Source organism: Temnothorax curvispinosus, unplaced genomic scaffold (genome assembly GCF_003070985.1).
Source record: "Temnothorax curvispinosus isolate PA1 unplaced genomic scaffold, ASM307098v1 QBEX01017991.1, whole genome shotgun sequence".
In the NCBI taxonomy this organism is placed as follows: Eukaryota; Metazoa; Arthropoda; class Insecta; order Hymenoptera; family Formicidae; genus Temnothorax; species Temnothorax curvispinosus.
Window position 1 is genome coordinate 25,215 of NW_020227771.1, and position 17,645 is coordinate 42,859.

The 17,645-nt window shown below is 36.4% G+C and overlaps 1 protein-coding gene across 2 annotated transcripts in view; it reads right to left on the reverse strand.

The window, feature by feature from the left end:
• Positions 1-460: 460 nt before the first annotated feature.
• The window catches only part of LOC112468015 (lachesin-like), a 152,081-nt gene continuing 134,896 nt past the window's right edge, over positions 461-17,645 (reverse strand). For both annotated transcript variants that reach the window (XM_025037005.1, XM_025037006.1), the window contains one exon: positions 461-6,240. In XM_025037005.1, the coding sequence (XP_024892773.1) occupies positions 5,828-6,240 (413 nt within the window). In that variant the 3' untranslated portion in view covers positions 461-5,827. The remainder of the gene's footprint in view (positions 6,241-17,645) is intronic.

Here is a 17,645-nt window from a genome sequence, read left to right on the forward strand (position 1 = left end):
GCGTGGTAATTATACTTACCGAAGAGGTACCAATCAGAATGTTCGTAACGTAAATTATCTAAATCCTGGAATATTATATGCACCTCGTCATAGATAATTTTTCACGCATTTACACATTTAATATTTATATTAATTTATTATTTGATTTCTTTTTCAATAATTTATTACTCATTTTTAAAACGTCGTAATTTCTGAAATTTTCTCTGACTTTTATTGAAATTACATAGATAATTAATTTTATTTATTAATTTGTTTTCTTTTTTTCTCTTTTCTTTTCTAAGATTTCTTCGGTAGAAATAAATATAGATTAATCTCCGATAGTTCCAGTGTTAATAATATATCTGGGCAACAAAATATAAAATCGATACTAGTAACGAAAATCAAATTCGTTAAAATTAGAAACTATTCACTCTTATAATAAATACAATAGGAAAATAATTACATTCAAAGGCACGATGGATGATTGTTTAAACCATTTATTATACGCTTAGTGATTAAACAATACTCCAGACGATGTAGTTACAGAGATATTACCGTTAAAGTTACTTGAAATCGCACACGTCGAGCGATCGGATTCCTTTTCGAAGCAGTCAGTCGTTAAAACGTGTTTCCTTAGTATAAGGAAGAGTAGCCCGCCGAACGGATTTTCACACATTAGCGAGATCTCTTCATTCAACGGCGGCTGAATGATGCGTTCGTTGAGTGCCATTCGCAATACGAGGGATTATTTCCATCGAAAATGCGCGCGATACATGGCCACTGGGGGACGCCTATTGCTGGATAATGAATTAATGGAGGACAGGAGTAAATGAAACAAGTATTTAAACCCGCAGCACCACTGACTACGCTGCCAGATACGCCGTCTATTTCCATTTTTTTCGCTCGTTGATGGGTAGAAAAATTTAATCCCATCATAAATTTTTCTTTCACAATTAGGCACGGTATATTTGATCACTCGTCTAATTGAGCCAATCGTTCGGAAAGGACATTAAGTTTTTAAAAGTGAAAAACGAACCGTTAGTTCTTTTTTTATCTATATAGTGACACTCGCGCGCGCGCGGTCCGCTAGATCGAAACGATATAACGCGAATTTTGTTTTTCTCAGCAAAACGTCGAAAAAGTAACAATCATCACAAGCGGACAGCGGCACGACCGCCACTTTTATTTCGCGAGACAAGTCTGGTAGATAGAAGCGATCCAGTGCGAATTTCGTGTTTCTCGCGGCAAAACGCAAAAATAGTAGCAATCATCAAAAACGGACAACGGGGCATGATCGCATCAGCTCGCTGCTTCGACAGCGAATAAATCCAACGCGACATATTTTCCACGATATTTCACCAGTAAAAATTGCAAAAAAAAAAGGAAACGTGGGAACGAAAAAAAACAGCGGAAGGAAAAAAGCGCCGGGGCAGAGGAAGGAAAAATGATGGGAGTTTCGTGGAAATCGCAACAACCGGAGCATCGTGCTCCGTAGAACTGGATACCGCAACCGGACAAAAATCTCAACCGGAAAGTCGCGCGGTTTCCCCCCCCCCCTTTTTCCTCTCGATGGCATTTATTAATATGAAAATCTTTCCACTACCTGTTCCTATTCCCAACGCATCGCCCCAAGGTTAAATGCGAACAGAGCGCGCGCGCGTTGCATGCGCGACGATGCGCTTGGGAAATCCGCTGGGGAAATGTTCCTCGCAACTTGTAGCCGTGGAACACGATCTCTCGTGAATGTTGGGTATAACTAATTTCGACGTTATAAACAAGGTCAGCGGCGCAGCGACGGGGGATAATATCGTTAGGCTGCGCTGCATCACGCCAGGATTATCGCGATTAATTATGTGTGCTGGTTACGTAGACCGAATATACAAGATTATTCTCAGCGAGAGTCGCTTACATTCGACTGGCGGCTGGAATTTGCTGAAGTCCGACCGAAGCGGGGAGAATTACGGGTACTATTGAAAATCATTCGCACACACGCGCCTGTGACGCACGCACTCCAAAAATTTTGGACAGATCGACGTTAATGATTACGTTTTACGCTTACGTTCAATTTAGCGATTAAAATAGAACTTGTATAATAAATTTTATAATCTTCTAACAATAAAAATGATTTGTTATATTATGTTATTTACACGTATACTTATTGATCTTTTAAATTACTGCAGCTTTGTGAGATTTTACGTTAGATCTGAATTTTTCACTAATATTACAATATTTTACCTTAAAGATATTTAAACTGCAGTTTGCAATAAAAAGAATGGCACCTCAATTATTTCCGCGTTATTTTCTGAAATATAAAATGGCCGCTGATATACCAATACCAAAGTCAAACATACAAGGAATCCAAAACTTACTTGCTATCTATTACGTTCTTGACAATAAACGTATCCCCCGAAAACACCAAGAGTAACGCCAAGAGTGAAAAGTTTAGTTTAGTAAAGTCAGTTAATTAATTCTTTCCCTTCAGCGGTGGAGTCGGCTCAAGTTCATACCGCGTTGCGCCAACTTCCGGGTGGATGCTGCGCATTAAATCCGGTGATTCCAGCAGTCCGCAGTTTACCGTCAGCTTTAGAGCGAACTTTCGAAAACACGCAATATAGGTATACTTCGCAACTTTGTTTCGGCCTCGCTCCGCTCGTCCATACGCGCGGCCGTGCGCCCATACAATTTTTCATCGCGCGCATCGGCGATGGCGGTGTGTGTGTGACGAGAGTGATAATCAAGATTAACAAGTTCTAAACTCCGTAATTTGTCAGTGTCAGTATTTCGCACGCGAACGCGCGAGCGTATGAAAGGGTTATCGGCAGTCAGCGCTTGCACTTTCGATCGGCGGGTGCACGCGTGCAAGGTTAGCAGCTTCAGGTTCGCGCAAGGTCGCATCATGGAAAATTATGCCGGCGAAGTGGCGGTGCAGTGATCCGAGATATATCGTCGTTAATTATGCTACTCGTAGACCGATTAAATCTTTGACTATATATAAGTATGGACTATATATTAGTATTGGTTGTCAAAAAGTAGCGACCTCGCTAACCGACAACTAAAAATTAAGTATAGTGTTTTCATATTGGTAAGAGAGAGGCGGACAACAAAACTAACCAACCAACTTGCGTTAATTATTTAAAAAATTAAATTATGCTCAGTTATTTATTATATATAAGGTTGTAATAACACGCGCTAAATAAATAAAACCTGCCGAGGAGTGAACCTCTAAGCCTTTTTAGGTATGTTGATGTGAGGAATTAACCTCAAAATTAAATTATTTACATATATAATAAACAATAACAAAAATGGATAAGCTGTGTTTATACAATAATATTATTAATATTTATTATATACATATATAACTTATATAGTTTAATAAACAGAATTTGGTAAAAATATGATGATTTGATTTTCGCGCGGATTGTGATTGCCCAAAAACCGTTACTTAGGAATATTTCTAGCTTAATTTTGCTATAGGATATGCAGCCTACTGGCAGTCCATACTTATACAGTCAAAGGATTAAATAATTACCGTTTCGTTATCGAGAAAGCGCATGCACCGCACTCTCTTCCGCTTCATAGCATCCGCATTTACGTTAAATAGGTCGGGTATAGTACATATGAATTCCTCGTCAATTTGATCGAGAAATTTCCTGTGTACTCGAACAAAGAAGCCTCGTTATTCTTTCTCGAGCATCGAGCGAGACAGTATAAGATGCATACTCAACGCATGTCGCATCTAATTAGGTAGTCGTAGGTAAAATAAGCGATATGCGCAGTTGCGGTGAGCTTATTATCGTTAATTACGTATAATGTTACTTAAACTGATCGCATCGTTATCGGATGTTCGAAAGACGCGAATTCATCGAATTTTGTGATTGCTCTTGCATGTAAATCTACTTTCGTACTTTCAGTCTTTTTTTAAATAATAATCTTTTAAACAATAAATTATGAAATATTTAAATTTATGACGGATGACGAGCAAATTGTTTCAAAAATATTTCAAAAATATCAAGTGTGACATAATGTGGTGCATTTTTATTTAATGAGCTTAACTTCTTTGCAAACACAAACACACTCTTTGCCTGTTGATGCGAGCAGTTTAATATCCTTTAGTATCCTGGCTCTCGGCGAGCTTTTAATCATAAAAGAATGTTGGCACGATAATTTCGTATCCTGGAACGTAATAATCACTTATTACTTTCGACGCTCACGACTCGCGCGAATATCCCTCTAACAGAACACATAGTATAGCAAGTTCAGTTTGTTTAGTCTCAACGTTATTTTCACTCGTGTGTGTCCATTTACCACCCATCAAAGTGTTGCCTCGGCGCTTCCGAAGGAAGGTAATATTGCACCCAGACTTTCGTTAACCGTCTCGTTAACCCGCCACTAAAGTATCTTAGGCCGCCCGTGAGAAAAGACGTTTACTTTCGCAACTTCGCGGAGCCATATTTCTTCCGCAACGTATTTACGACACCCTCGTAAAACGAACGAAGTATAAGCGGCGCGGTACCGCGCGATTAACGATGCCCCCATCGTGGCGACGAATGCACCATCGTCGTCGCTCTAATGCGCCGTGGCCGTCGAGACGCAACCATTGACGGTCATGCATCGCGAACAGTTTCGATCCGCGCTATCGATCTTCCCAGACAACACGCATGTCTTAAATCGGAACGTAGGTATAGCGTCTTTGAGACATTGTGTTCACTGGGTTATCTTCACGCGCGTCGCGCGCGCAAGTGGAACGAACGCACGGTGGAGCGCGTCTGTCGCGCGCACCTGATTTTCCTGATTTAAACTTAACGCTTAATTACATATGTATCACCCGATGGAGTACGAGCGAGTAAATAAATCTCGTACAGTGTCTCTCTACAACGTTCACATTTATGTATGTACGTATGTATGTACACTCACGCTTACGCGCGCACTTGGAAGTTCCGGCTTATCGAAATGATACGTCGAACTCTTCGTTGGATTAGTCGGATTGAAGAGTCGGCCCTTTCTACTCGCGAGCGCACGCGAGTCATAGACGATCGATCGTGAATATGATCTTCGCGAAAGTTAATCCGAGCACTCTCGATGCCCGTCCGCCTCTGCATTATACGACCTAATATTTCTCGTCCATGTGACACGGAATGTAAGCGATCGATCGACAGAAGAATGAATGATATAGTGTAACTCATATGGAAATTATGGCGGGCACTTTATTCCAGGCTAGCACTCAACTCTTTTTTTTCGCCCGACGGACGACCGTTCAAATACATGCGCGAACATGATGAGCTACTGCTATATACTTTTATTATATCGATCCCCATTAGACACGGCTGTTTCCTGCCTCAGAAATCTTCGTCGGTACACAGACCATCGAGCACACAATGATCGATCACTACTAATCTCGCAATGATGATGACAATTATGCTGCTTTGCATTAGCGTATTACGTTGCTGCTCCTCGTTGAACCATGATTAGACGTGCATATAATGGATTAAATGGATTCGCCTTCTCGATGACACAAATAATCACAGCTGGTCCTACGACTGCTACTTTGCCCGGCAGCGAGAGTAAGGTTGATCGTTCGAATAGGGGTAGTAATCAATCACAGCCAAGACTTGCAGCTCCAAGAGTTTCCGGTGCCACACCATTCCGATAACAACGATGAATCTTTAACTGGACCACCACCATAACCGTATACCGCCGGTTCTACTAACTTTGGCAGCCGAAACTAGGGCACGGCACGTCCTCGCCACGGACATAGATCACGCGACACGATAAATAGACAATATTACACAATTTTGCTACCACACACCTTGGGTTTTCGCAGGTCTCGCATGGTCTGCACTTACGCACGTCACAAGGTCCAGTTCGTCTGCAGGGCCAGCTTAAGCGTGACGAACATGGTGAGCAACGCGGTGCAGGCCATCACCGACGGCGAGGACGCCATGCTGTGCTGCATCGCGGCCGGATTGTCGCCCTTGAAGACGTGCACCAGAACGCGCGCCGGCTGGGCGTTGCTGGCCTCGCAGGTGTAATTACCGGAGTGGCGGTCCGACGCCCGCGGCACCTCCAGCCAGCTCTCCCGGCTGACAAGGTCGGTGCTAACGTTGACGCCCTGATCAACGTCGTAATTGATCATACGGAAGTTGTGATACCAGAAGAGGTACGACGGCACTTCCGTGGACTTCTTCACCAGACAGTGTAGCTGCAGCGTGCTCCCGGGCCTCACGAATTTCTCCGCCGGACCGGCTATCTCCGCTCTGGCTTCTGCAAATGGCCGAACGTGACACGTGAGACGTGAGCCGTTCATAGCCCCGGCTAGACATTGGGGTATTGTTTACTACAACATGGGCATGTGAGAGGCCTGTCCCGAGGTCGGGAGAAGGGAATAGCTTGTGTAAGAGCGACAGGATCTCGGGCACGTCCCACCAGGGTTTCTCAAACGCCAGGACCAGGTATAAACTGACACAGCGGGCGATTCTTCTTAAAAAATTCTCACCGTTACGTTTAGAATGGAACTCATTTATAATGTTGTTGTTATACGCAATATAGTAAACAATACATAATTTTTTTCATAAAATTGTTGACATACAAAAAATAATTAAAAAATTTTACATACACTATGACTATCAATCCAACGAAATATATGCCTTTTATTAAGTCTTATAATTTTAATCTATTTTTCATCGATTTTAGTTACATCACAATTAGCTACATCATTTTTGTATTTTAATAACTCCTCAATATAGTTGCTTACAAACATCCTCGTAATTTGGCAATCATTACTGAGTACGTTTGAGTAATTTGCTAATGACTGTAACGGAATATTTCTCTGACGGGAGTCCTAATGATATTTTGTCTATAAGATTTGCATAGTAGGCAATTATTGATGTAATTGCCATAACGGGGTGATTTATCGAAATCGATGATAGAATGTTTTATCCAATAATATCAGAATTATGATTAACACGTGGAACGTAGATGCGGACATGTTTGTAAACAGTATTTGTATGAGAGCAGTCCGATTGCATAATTAACCTTTCATCTAGAGTAGCAGATCCGCGCAGGTTGCTGTTTTCATTAGCCGAGCATCAATTGCATTTATCGGATGCTCGGATATCAGTTATAAGGATGTTACGAGTTACGATTTTATGTGTGACATTTTATTACGAGAAACAAACATATTGATTTTTTATTTTAATAATAAACTTTCAGTTGTAAAAAACTCACGTATGACCAAAAAATGGTATAAACGTTATCTGTTATCGAGACGATTGAAATAAATTAAAAATTCCACAGGTAAGGAGATTCTTTTTACTGGACAGTATGAGTCAACAAAACGCGTTTACTACCGTGATTAATTACCCGGCAAGGGCAACTTTCTCGGGGTAATTAATTTCTCCAACAATTCGCACCCCATTGAGTAAATTGTCTATTAATTAAGTATTCAATTAGGCGATGTTCCATGGAACAATATGTCCCGCAGAGTACTTTTTTCTCCATAGAATAGTTGTCACATGCAATCAATATTATTATTCATGGAAATCCTAATTTATCGGCGACTTAATGCGGCAGAGTAACAGCTACCGCTATCTCTATTCAAGCCGCGTAAAACAACTGCGCCGAGTTATTATTATGATTTTCATAATCGACTTTGCTGGCCTTAATTATTTTATCAGTCGCTATATTCAGAGTGCGACACTATATTTCCTAAAACAATCACCTCGAAGAGATTATTAGCTTGATAAACAGTCGATATCCGATATTCATTTACGCTAGTCATAGAAATTTAATACGTTCTATTACCATTTAAAAGCTGTTTATTTTAACTGAGCTTGATAAAGCTATTTAAATGAAAATGACAGACATTAACGAATATTGAAAATCATATATGTATGTGTGTATCGATAATACCTTACACTGCCACGGGGATTATCATCGTGTATCGCTAATCAATCGAGAATGGAATCAATCATGTGAAAGGATAATCTTTTTTTTTTATATCTTTCCGTTACCAATTGTTGTGCTTTCACTGGAATTGTAACAGGTTCCATCGTAAATTGAAACCGTTTATTCTTTCCCTCTGTCTATATTGATTTGTAAGTCGATAGCACTGAGTAGCATATGATACAGAGCTCTCAAAATATTTAAACCAAACGGAAACATTGGATTGATAAATTTACAATTTGAATGCACCGTTTCAAAGTGATTACAAAACACGTGATATAAGCTTGATACTTTGACAGTTGTACATTTTGGGGAAAAAATTTACATCCGCCGTTATCTATTTTTGCAAAACATTTCGTATTAGATGTCAAACATTTCAAGGTATTGATTGATTTTTGAAAATACTAGTTTCTTTTGGCATTTTTATAAATATATTATTGGCATATCGCATAGGGAATGACGTATCTCTTTTTATCAGTGATGAATTTGTTTGTGTTGTACTTTTGGAGTGATAGAAAAAAGAGATTGGGCCTTTTAAATTGTGCATAGGTACGCGCAAAGAGTGGGTCTTCCTAATATTGTGTTCTGTTATAGTACACAATTGTGACATTTTTCATTTTGACGTTTGCATTTAAATCCTTAATTCAACCTTATTGCATTAATATACTTTGTTATTATAATTTGCTGTTATTTCATATTGCATTTTATTGTTAGAGGAAAATCCCTTATTATGAGATTAACAGATGGAGCCTATTAGTTTAGCAAAAACCCCTATCTCATATTAGCAGCCTGTCTCATAATAGGGGACTCTCCTCTATTACCTATAACCCCTATAAAATTCCCTGTCGCTTTGAATAATAATAACAATATCAGATAGTCGGAAGTATCGTTTGTAAAAACCATTGGCCGAATTTCATATAACACACAGGATAAAAAATTTTTGAAGAAGTTCCTGATTCTGACTTTGAGAAATACTGTCGAGATGACTCACGTTCTGCGGTATCTCGCATGAGAGAGACTGGGCAAATTTTAAATCCGCTCACGCCCGGGCGCGTTTCACCCTTTCACTCGACGCGACCTGACACGCCGCGCGTCGGTGGCGGCGGCGGCGGCGAGGCATTATAGGATCAGATGTGTGAGAGGGAACACTGTAAACACGCCGCCAACACCCGCACCAGCCAGTCCAGATACGCTTTTACTACTAGCCGACTGCTGTCACGGCCGAGCGGCCGCGAACGATAGCCGAGATGTGATTCGCAAACGTTTGCGATCTGAGGGCTCCCCGGAGTGAATGGGCGTCGATTCCTGTGGGAACTGTTGCAGTTTCGAATCGCTGGAGCGTGCGTCCTTGTCCGAACGTTTACCTGAACAATTTTTTGACAGCCTTCAGCCCAGCGTTTACGCAGCCCACCCCCCGGACTTTGTCGCGACAAAGGAACCCGGTCGTTCCTAAAAAGTGCGAGATGGATCTGCTGCGGGTTCGCGGTGAATTTTTCCTCTTTTATACTGTTCATAGATCTTCCGCTCCCATAGCAACGAAAGATTCTCTGATTTTCATGATTTAAATGGTAAATGGCACAAAACGGGATAAATCCTCGCTTTTTGCGATATTATTCAACTTTATGCGGAAGGTTCGCAAAAAGATGCAACACTTTTGAATTACTATATATAATTAATATATTTAATTACATAAAATTATATAGTTATTAATATATATAATTAATATGTTTATGCTACTACATTACGTACATTGATAATTTTGATGTTGAACAATTCCTGACAGCTGGAAGTTTGATGCTGAATAAGAACATATTCAATATGAGATTTATTAGCAGCCACCACTGTATCCAAATATCTATGAAAACTGCTCACCACTTCTTTGAGAGTTGCGATAGGAGAATCCCTTCTACAACGGTTTAAATGTTGGTTTTCAAATCCTCCATTGTACGAAAGTTATTCTGGTGGACGTAATTCTTCAAATATTTCCATAAATAAAAGTTACAAAGATTTAAATCTGATGAATAGAAAAGCTAAATCTACCCAAGTCCATAAAATCATTATGGATTAGAGATTACTTTATCGCAAAAGTGCTCATCCATAATATTTGAAAAATTACATCTACCAGAATAACCATCGCACAATTGAAAATTAAAAATCCAACATTCAAATTATGTAAAGAAGATTTCTACCACAACTATCTCGAAAGAAGCGGTGAGAAGTGATGAGCAGTTTCCGTGGATGCCCGGGTAGAATTTTGTCGAGGCGTGCCCCAAGTCTGTAAAGGGCCTAAACAGGCATGCCCTAAAATAGGATCGCCAATATTGGGGCTAGGTAGTCATGTCGTAAAATAGGCATACCATTGTTGGGCCTAGAAAGGGACTAGAAAGGCAAATTCTAGATAGAATTTCCTTAATAGGCCCAGAATAGGCACTGACATGGATGCCACTATCAAGGTCTGCTAACGTTGGACCTAGAAAGGGACTAAAAAGGCAAATTTTGGATAGAATTTCCTTAATAAGCCCAGAATAGGCACTGACATGGATGCCACTATCAAGGTCTGCAAACGTTGGGCCTAGAAAAGGACTAGAAAAGCAAATTCTGGATAGAATTTTCTTAATGGGCCTAGAATAGGCACTGGCATGGATGCCACAATCAAGGTCTGCTAACGTTGGGCCTAGATTGGTATGCTCTAAAATAGATCTACCATTGTTGGGCCTAGAAAGGGCCTAAAAAGGATTTTCTAAACAGGCACTAACATGAAAGCCTACGATTGTTGCCGTGAAATTATAGGTTTTACAATTTTTTTACATAAAATTTATTTCTTTTATTATCATGAAATAATTCATTGATTTAATTATTATGTTTCTTAAGATGATTTTTAAAAAATTATATATTTGCGCTGGTTACGACATGTAGACTATATTTAACACTTACATCAAATTAAGAAGTAGTCTACCACGTAAGGCAGTTGGCTCACGATCCAGAGGTCCCGAGTTCGAATCCCACCAAGGTAAAGTGTTGTTTTTCAAATACGAGAAAATATTTATAAAATAGTAATAAAATTTCGAAAAAAAAAATAATTTTTTTAATGTAAATATCATATAAGGATTACTGGGAAGTTAGGCATGTCTGGATAGGGCCTAGTTAGGCATGCTAGAATAGAGCCTCGTCAGATATACAAATCAGGCTCTGACTTACACAAGCTTTACATCTCTGTGCAGGTCCTAACCAGGCTTCCTTGATAGGGCCTAGACAGAAATGGGGAAAAACTGTCTACAGCCTTTACAGGCCCCCTTTTAAAGTTCTACCCGGGTGTTTGAATATGGTGGTGGCTGCTAATAGATCTCATATTACATAAATATATTTTTACATATCATCAAACACTTAACTGTCAGGAATTGTCCAAAACCAAAATCATCAATGTATATCTATAATACAATAGCATAAGTACAGTTAAAAAATGTTGCACTTTTCATAAAAATCTATTATTTGTAAAATTAAAAAATAACATTTGAAAAATCGTAACTGGTAAAATAAAATAAATTCGATAAAAAAAGATATTTGAATCAAATTTATTAAATAAATAATAATTAACTAGTTTTTGTAAAACACTATAGAAAATCAAATCAAGGTCGATACGAACCTACAAACGCGGATATTTGTGCAATGATCATATTAGGTTTTTACGCTTTCCAATTGAATCCTTTGTGCACTTCAATCACTTCTCACTTAAACTAGTTTTCGACTTTCAAGATTCTCCTGAGTTACCAACAAAAAATAAAACTGATTTCAAAAGATGCTAAAGTATTGCTCTACAAAGTTAAATAAAGACTAATGATATTCTATTAAAATAATGTATTTCTCGACCAGCAATTAGACAAAACAAATAGATATAAAATTAATTAAATAAATAATAATTAGCTCGTTTATAGAAAATTGTAGACAATCGATACAGATATGCGATAATCCAATTACATTTGTTATGCATTTTTAACGTTTTCCAATTGAACTCTTGGTGCTCTCCAATCGAAACTAGTTTCACTCTTTACCAAAGTCCTCCTCATTCAACGATAAAAAATGAATCAGTTTTATGTTTGCAGATTTGTATTAAAAAGCCTTGATTTAATTTAAAAAAAAAATGTTTTTTTTTACACAAACAAATATTTGTGTTTGCATTGGTATATTTACCTTTCTACAATATTTTCGTAAAATATCATATTTAAAATTTTGGTTTTTAAAAAAGAAAAATTAGTAAAGAGGAAAGGAAAAACGAGTAAAATTGATATATGATGATTTTAATTCAATATTCATATTTATCTTACAAATATATGTAAACAAATTCGATTGTAAGTCTTATCGAGTCAAACTATAGTTTATAATTTGCATCAACTAACAAGTCGTATCGTAAAAGTATCGAATTTGCTCGCCGAATTATTGCTGTCAATTTTACATAGGCCCGTGTGTCATTTTCCGCATAACAAAATCCCAACGCAGAGCATTAAGCGAACAGCATCACTATGGCGTTGTTATCCCATCGTGCCGCGCATAAAAGCATAATAAAATCGACATAAATATCGCGCGACGTGGCACCGACTACATCACACGAGAAACATTATCGGCCCGTTGAGGGTTAATAATTCAAAGTCTCTCGCGAAAAGCGTTACCGTCGTTTAATAAGAAAGACACGTCGTCGCGCGGCGCAGCGCGGCGCGGCGAAACGATGCGATGTGCTCGAGAGTATCATTCACGACTTATCGGACGTACTACACGCCGTCCCGTAATTAAATGGGAAACTGAGAGCCCGTGTAAATTAGAAATTCGAGATGTTACGTGCGGAGAATTGGGCAGCTTATAAAGTGCCGCGGAACATAATATCGCGCGCATTCGCGAGCCAGTTATTGTGAGCTTAAGGACGATGTGCCGTTATCGAATGATCAAAGTCTCGGAGTGGCTTTGCCGAGAGAGAGAGAGAGAGAGAGAGAGAGAGAGAGAGAGAGAAAGAGAATGACCGAGATGATCCTGTTAAGGACAAAATTAATACGCCCAGAGTTGGAACAAATGGACGAGAACGAGCGCGAGCGCGCGTCTCGCTTCTCGCGTCGATTGTATTTTAATGAGAGCTCATTAAGGCCGAGTTTAAAACTATCTTCATTTCAAAGACAATATCACGATCATATTGATTCTAAAGTTATACCAGATTCCTTCCGACTCGCCACCTTCATTAAATTCACCTTTCCCTCCGAGTTCTCATTCTTAGTACTTCAATTGGATCTTTTCCATTCGGTTGCGCGCCGATATATAGGCATTTCGACAAATTTATTACGACAATTTCCTTCGCGGTAAGCGCACGTCCTCGAGAAAACTAAGATTCGAAGGTTATTATACTATATTATATTATGTTATAAATATATAAGTAGTGAAACTAGCGATTACAAAGATGACAATTAAGGTACACTGCCGTTACGAAATTATTTTAATTTGCAAAGCAATTCAAATATAATAGTTCGTCCAACATGCATAGATTAATAATCGATTCAACAAGAGAGAAAAAATCTGTTGAATGCAAATAAAAATATTGATTTGCAAAACTTAATAAAATTTTATTGAAAATATAATAAATTAAATTGGTTTCCGCTTAACTGTATATAACTGTATTAAAAATGCTACACTTAATCGAGCGGTGGAAATTAAAATCAACGTCCCCGTCAATTTGGCTTTGGGATTATTTAAACAAACATCTATTATTTAGAACAGTAGAAATTTATTTTGCATATAACATTACGTTTAGATCTCTTTGGAACCTAAAAAGACTAGAGCACAAGTATGCAAAAATACTTCTGATAATAATTTCATCAAACACCAAAATACCACGACCAACAGATAATTAATTTATCAAGACGTTTTTAACGTTTTAACGCGATTGAAAGATCAATAATGAGAAAATACCTTAAATTCAGCAAACGGGAGCATTTCGGAGAAAAATATAAATATTAAAGGCACGTAAGAAAAGACTTTAGTTACGTGTAGCGCGCCAAGACGCCTCAGAGGCAAAAACACGGACCGACATCTCGAGAAAATTACGGTGCTGCATACATAAAATATGGACTGTCAGGAATTAGAGTACACATTATAAACAACTTGGCATAAATTAACTCCCGTGCATAAACAGGAAAGCATAATCAGAGCGCGAGCGATTCGTACTATGAAAGTAAATCGAGAGATGCTACTTGATTACTATATATATATAAAAAGATATATATTATATATATAATATATAGCACAGTTTTTGTGTCGCATATATTAAAGTATAAATTATATTATTATACTTTTTTATTTATGAACAGTTCTCTTAACAATCAATAAAGAAATCAATCAACTTTATTTAGTTGATACTTAAGTAAGGCTTATCGAGACATATTGTTATATTGCAGCATTGATATTATAATTTGAAAATTTAGTAAGTCAAACCGATTTCTTTTTACCTCAAATATTTGCATTACGTAATTATATTAATGTAATACGGCAGTTTGATCAATATAGAGTTTGATTCAATTTCTTAAATTGTTTCTACCCTCGATCGTCCTTCGAGATGTTAAGGATAATAGAAAAAGCGCGTGTGGGTAGAAATATGTCCAATATATTTCAGACGAGGGTACATAAATATGAAAGAGAGCAGTGAGAAAGGTAGACACATGTAAATATAATTCGATAAGAAATAACAAAAGCGAGAAAATAATGTAAACAAATGCATATACAGTATCTACTGGGTAATTTCTGTATCTTGTAGAGAAAGATATCAAAATAAGTGTTATATCTCACAGTAAAAATTAATATCAGCTACAAATCAATAAAAAATATGTAAAAGTGATTCATAAAAATTTATATTTATAAAATATAATACTAATTATATTTAATTTATAAAGTCGTAATTTATCAAATACCTGTAAGAAAGATACAAAAAAGTTCTGAAAATGTTTAACAAATAGTTTAGAATCCTTTCAAAAGAAAACTAACAGGAAAACGCACGCGCGCACACACACACACACACACACACATTTCCTTCGATTTTGATAAGTTTTAAATACATATATAGTGTATAATAAAGAAAATTATGAAGCACTCAATTATTTATATACTTATTAAAATAAGAAACATTCTATTTTCGTATAAGTGCTCTTATTATATGTACATTAAAGAGATAAAACATTCTCTTGAAAAAAATTAGCTTTTACGTTTTTAAGCATACATCGTTAAAACAAAAACAGATATAAAATATTTTTTGGTAAAACTTAAGATTAAGGACGATCTCACCGATTTCAATGACCTTGATATATGTTGTCAAGGTCATGACCCCGAGTGACCTTCAGAAGGTTTTAACCGTCGCTATTCATTGAAAAATTATTAACAAAAAAAGTTTGGAAAATATAGCAGCTATTTTGAGTATTGGAAGACATAAATGACTAATATATATGTCGAAATAGTTCACGCATATATACTTTCCACGCGAGACGAGTTGTCACATGAGTTCGTGGCGCGATTTACAAGCTCGTTTGTTTAAGTAGAGGTGGTATTAAAGAAGATAAAGTTAGTCACATATATTCAATATACAATTTATCAACAATTTACTGCTTTAAATGTTGTGTTTTGGTAAAGCAGCGACTTTTTTGCGAAATAAAGTATTCTCTGCTTTAACAAAAAGACTTCAATTTATCAACAATTTACTGCTTTAAATGTTGTGTTTTGGTAAAGCAGCGACTTTCTCGCGAAATAAAGTATTCTCTGCTTTAAAAAAGAACGTAATATTAGTCGTTTATGCCTTCCAATACTCAAAATAGCTACTACCTATATTTTCCAAACTTTTTTTTGTTAATAACTTTTTACGAATAACGAGCGACGGCTAAAACCTTCTGAAGGTCACTCGGGGTCATGACCTTGACAACATACATCAAGGTCATTAAAATTGGTGAGGTCGCCCTTAATCTTAAGTTTTCCCATTTTTTTTTTAAAACAAAAGTTTTGTAGTGTCAAAACAACTTTCTAACAATACATTCAATTTTTTTAATAATATATTTTTTCGACCATTCTATTATTTTTCAGAATTTCTTTATACATAGCTAGAATTATTTTTAAATAATCTTTAATTTTCATATACAAAGTTTTTTAATTCTCAGAAATAACAGAATGATCCGGATATTTTGAATAATATAATATTATCAAGATTTAAATACACCTTTTAAAATGTCTTTGAAACCATAAAACTTTTGTTTAAAACATTTTTTTATTTCTTACCATTTTAAAATGATATACACTTATTGTTAGAAATATGAAAATCAATTTTGTTCAAGGAGATGTTTAACTTCCTTATCGTGTGTAAAAGGACTTATAAAAAAATACGTAGATACTTCTTATTTTTATTATATCTATGTTATAACATATCCAAAGTTTATCAAAATCAAAGAAGAACATTTGCGTGTACTTCCTTGTAAGAAAACATATATTTTTCAAGGATATTCTAGTTATAATAAAAAATACTCTATTATTTGATATAGAGTATTTTTCTTACTCAGATATTTATTTCAGACAGGATATTGCCATATAAAAAGTTTCGCTCAAATAGACAAATTCATCTTTTACTTTTTAATTCAGTTGTGTTTTGAGCTTATTTCGTTGCACGCACGTAAAGATTTCCATACTAACTTTGTGAAATATTGCCTGCTCCAGGCAATATCTGTTGGCATGTAACGACTATTAACGTTGATATAATATAAAACTTTATACAGGAAATGCTGTTATAGCAAAAGAAATATTTAAATTCAGATAAATAAATATTTCTGTTTTATAGCAAAAATTTCTCTTTCTGCCTTTTGTACTGAGTTTTTTTTCGTGTATTTCAATATACAACGACGTATAAATGTCAATATCGATAGTATATAATTCTATTCTTAAAATAATGCATAGGGGAGACCAGGGACAAAAGTAACGCGGGATAAACGTAACAAACGCGATTACTAAAAAAATAACATTCATGTACGAATCTATCTGCTGTTATATAATGTCTTTTGAACCCCTCCCTCACCTCAGTAGCGCTCGAAGCTCTGTCATGAGAAGTTATGTGTCTATTGTGTCGATGCCATAAAAATACGGTCAAATAAGTATTTTGTGTTTTCTTATTTTCTCAATATTTTATTAGAAATTTGTTTTACCTCCTTATTTATTGTTTATTATAAATAAGTCACTATTTCTTTAAGTAGTTTTTGATACATATTTAGAGGTTATTAGGTTATTTTATAACAATGAATATTTGACCAATTGTGGCAAAAATATAAGTCGGGACAGAAGTAACGGACTGTTACTTCTGTCCCGAAAACAATAATTGTTATTGGTGTTGATTTCTATTCATTTATATATCTTCATTTTATAAGAATATTCTTATATATTATTTATTTTATTAGAATGCCGAATATACGGAAAAGAAAGACAAATAGAGGTTTAGCAACATGTCTGTTTGAAATAATTAAAAATATCCAGAATTATTTGAAAAAAGTTTTTAAAAACTAAAATGTTTCGCTACATTAATTATATGTTCATTTTTTTATATTTTACCTTGTTAAAATCAACCTTGAGCTCTGTTACAACCAACCCTAGGGATAAGGGCAATCGTAACAAGTCTCGATCTTCATAAAATTTGATTTTTCTACGTAATTATAAAATGTGGATAAATTTCA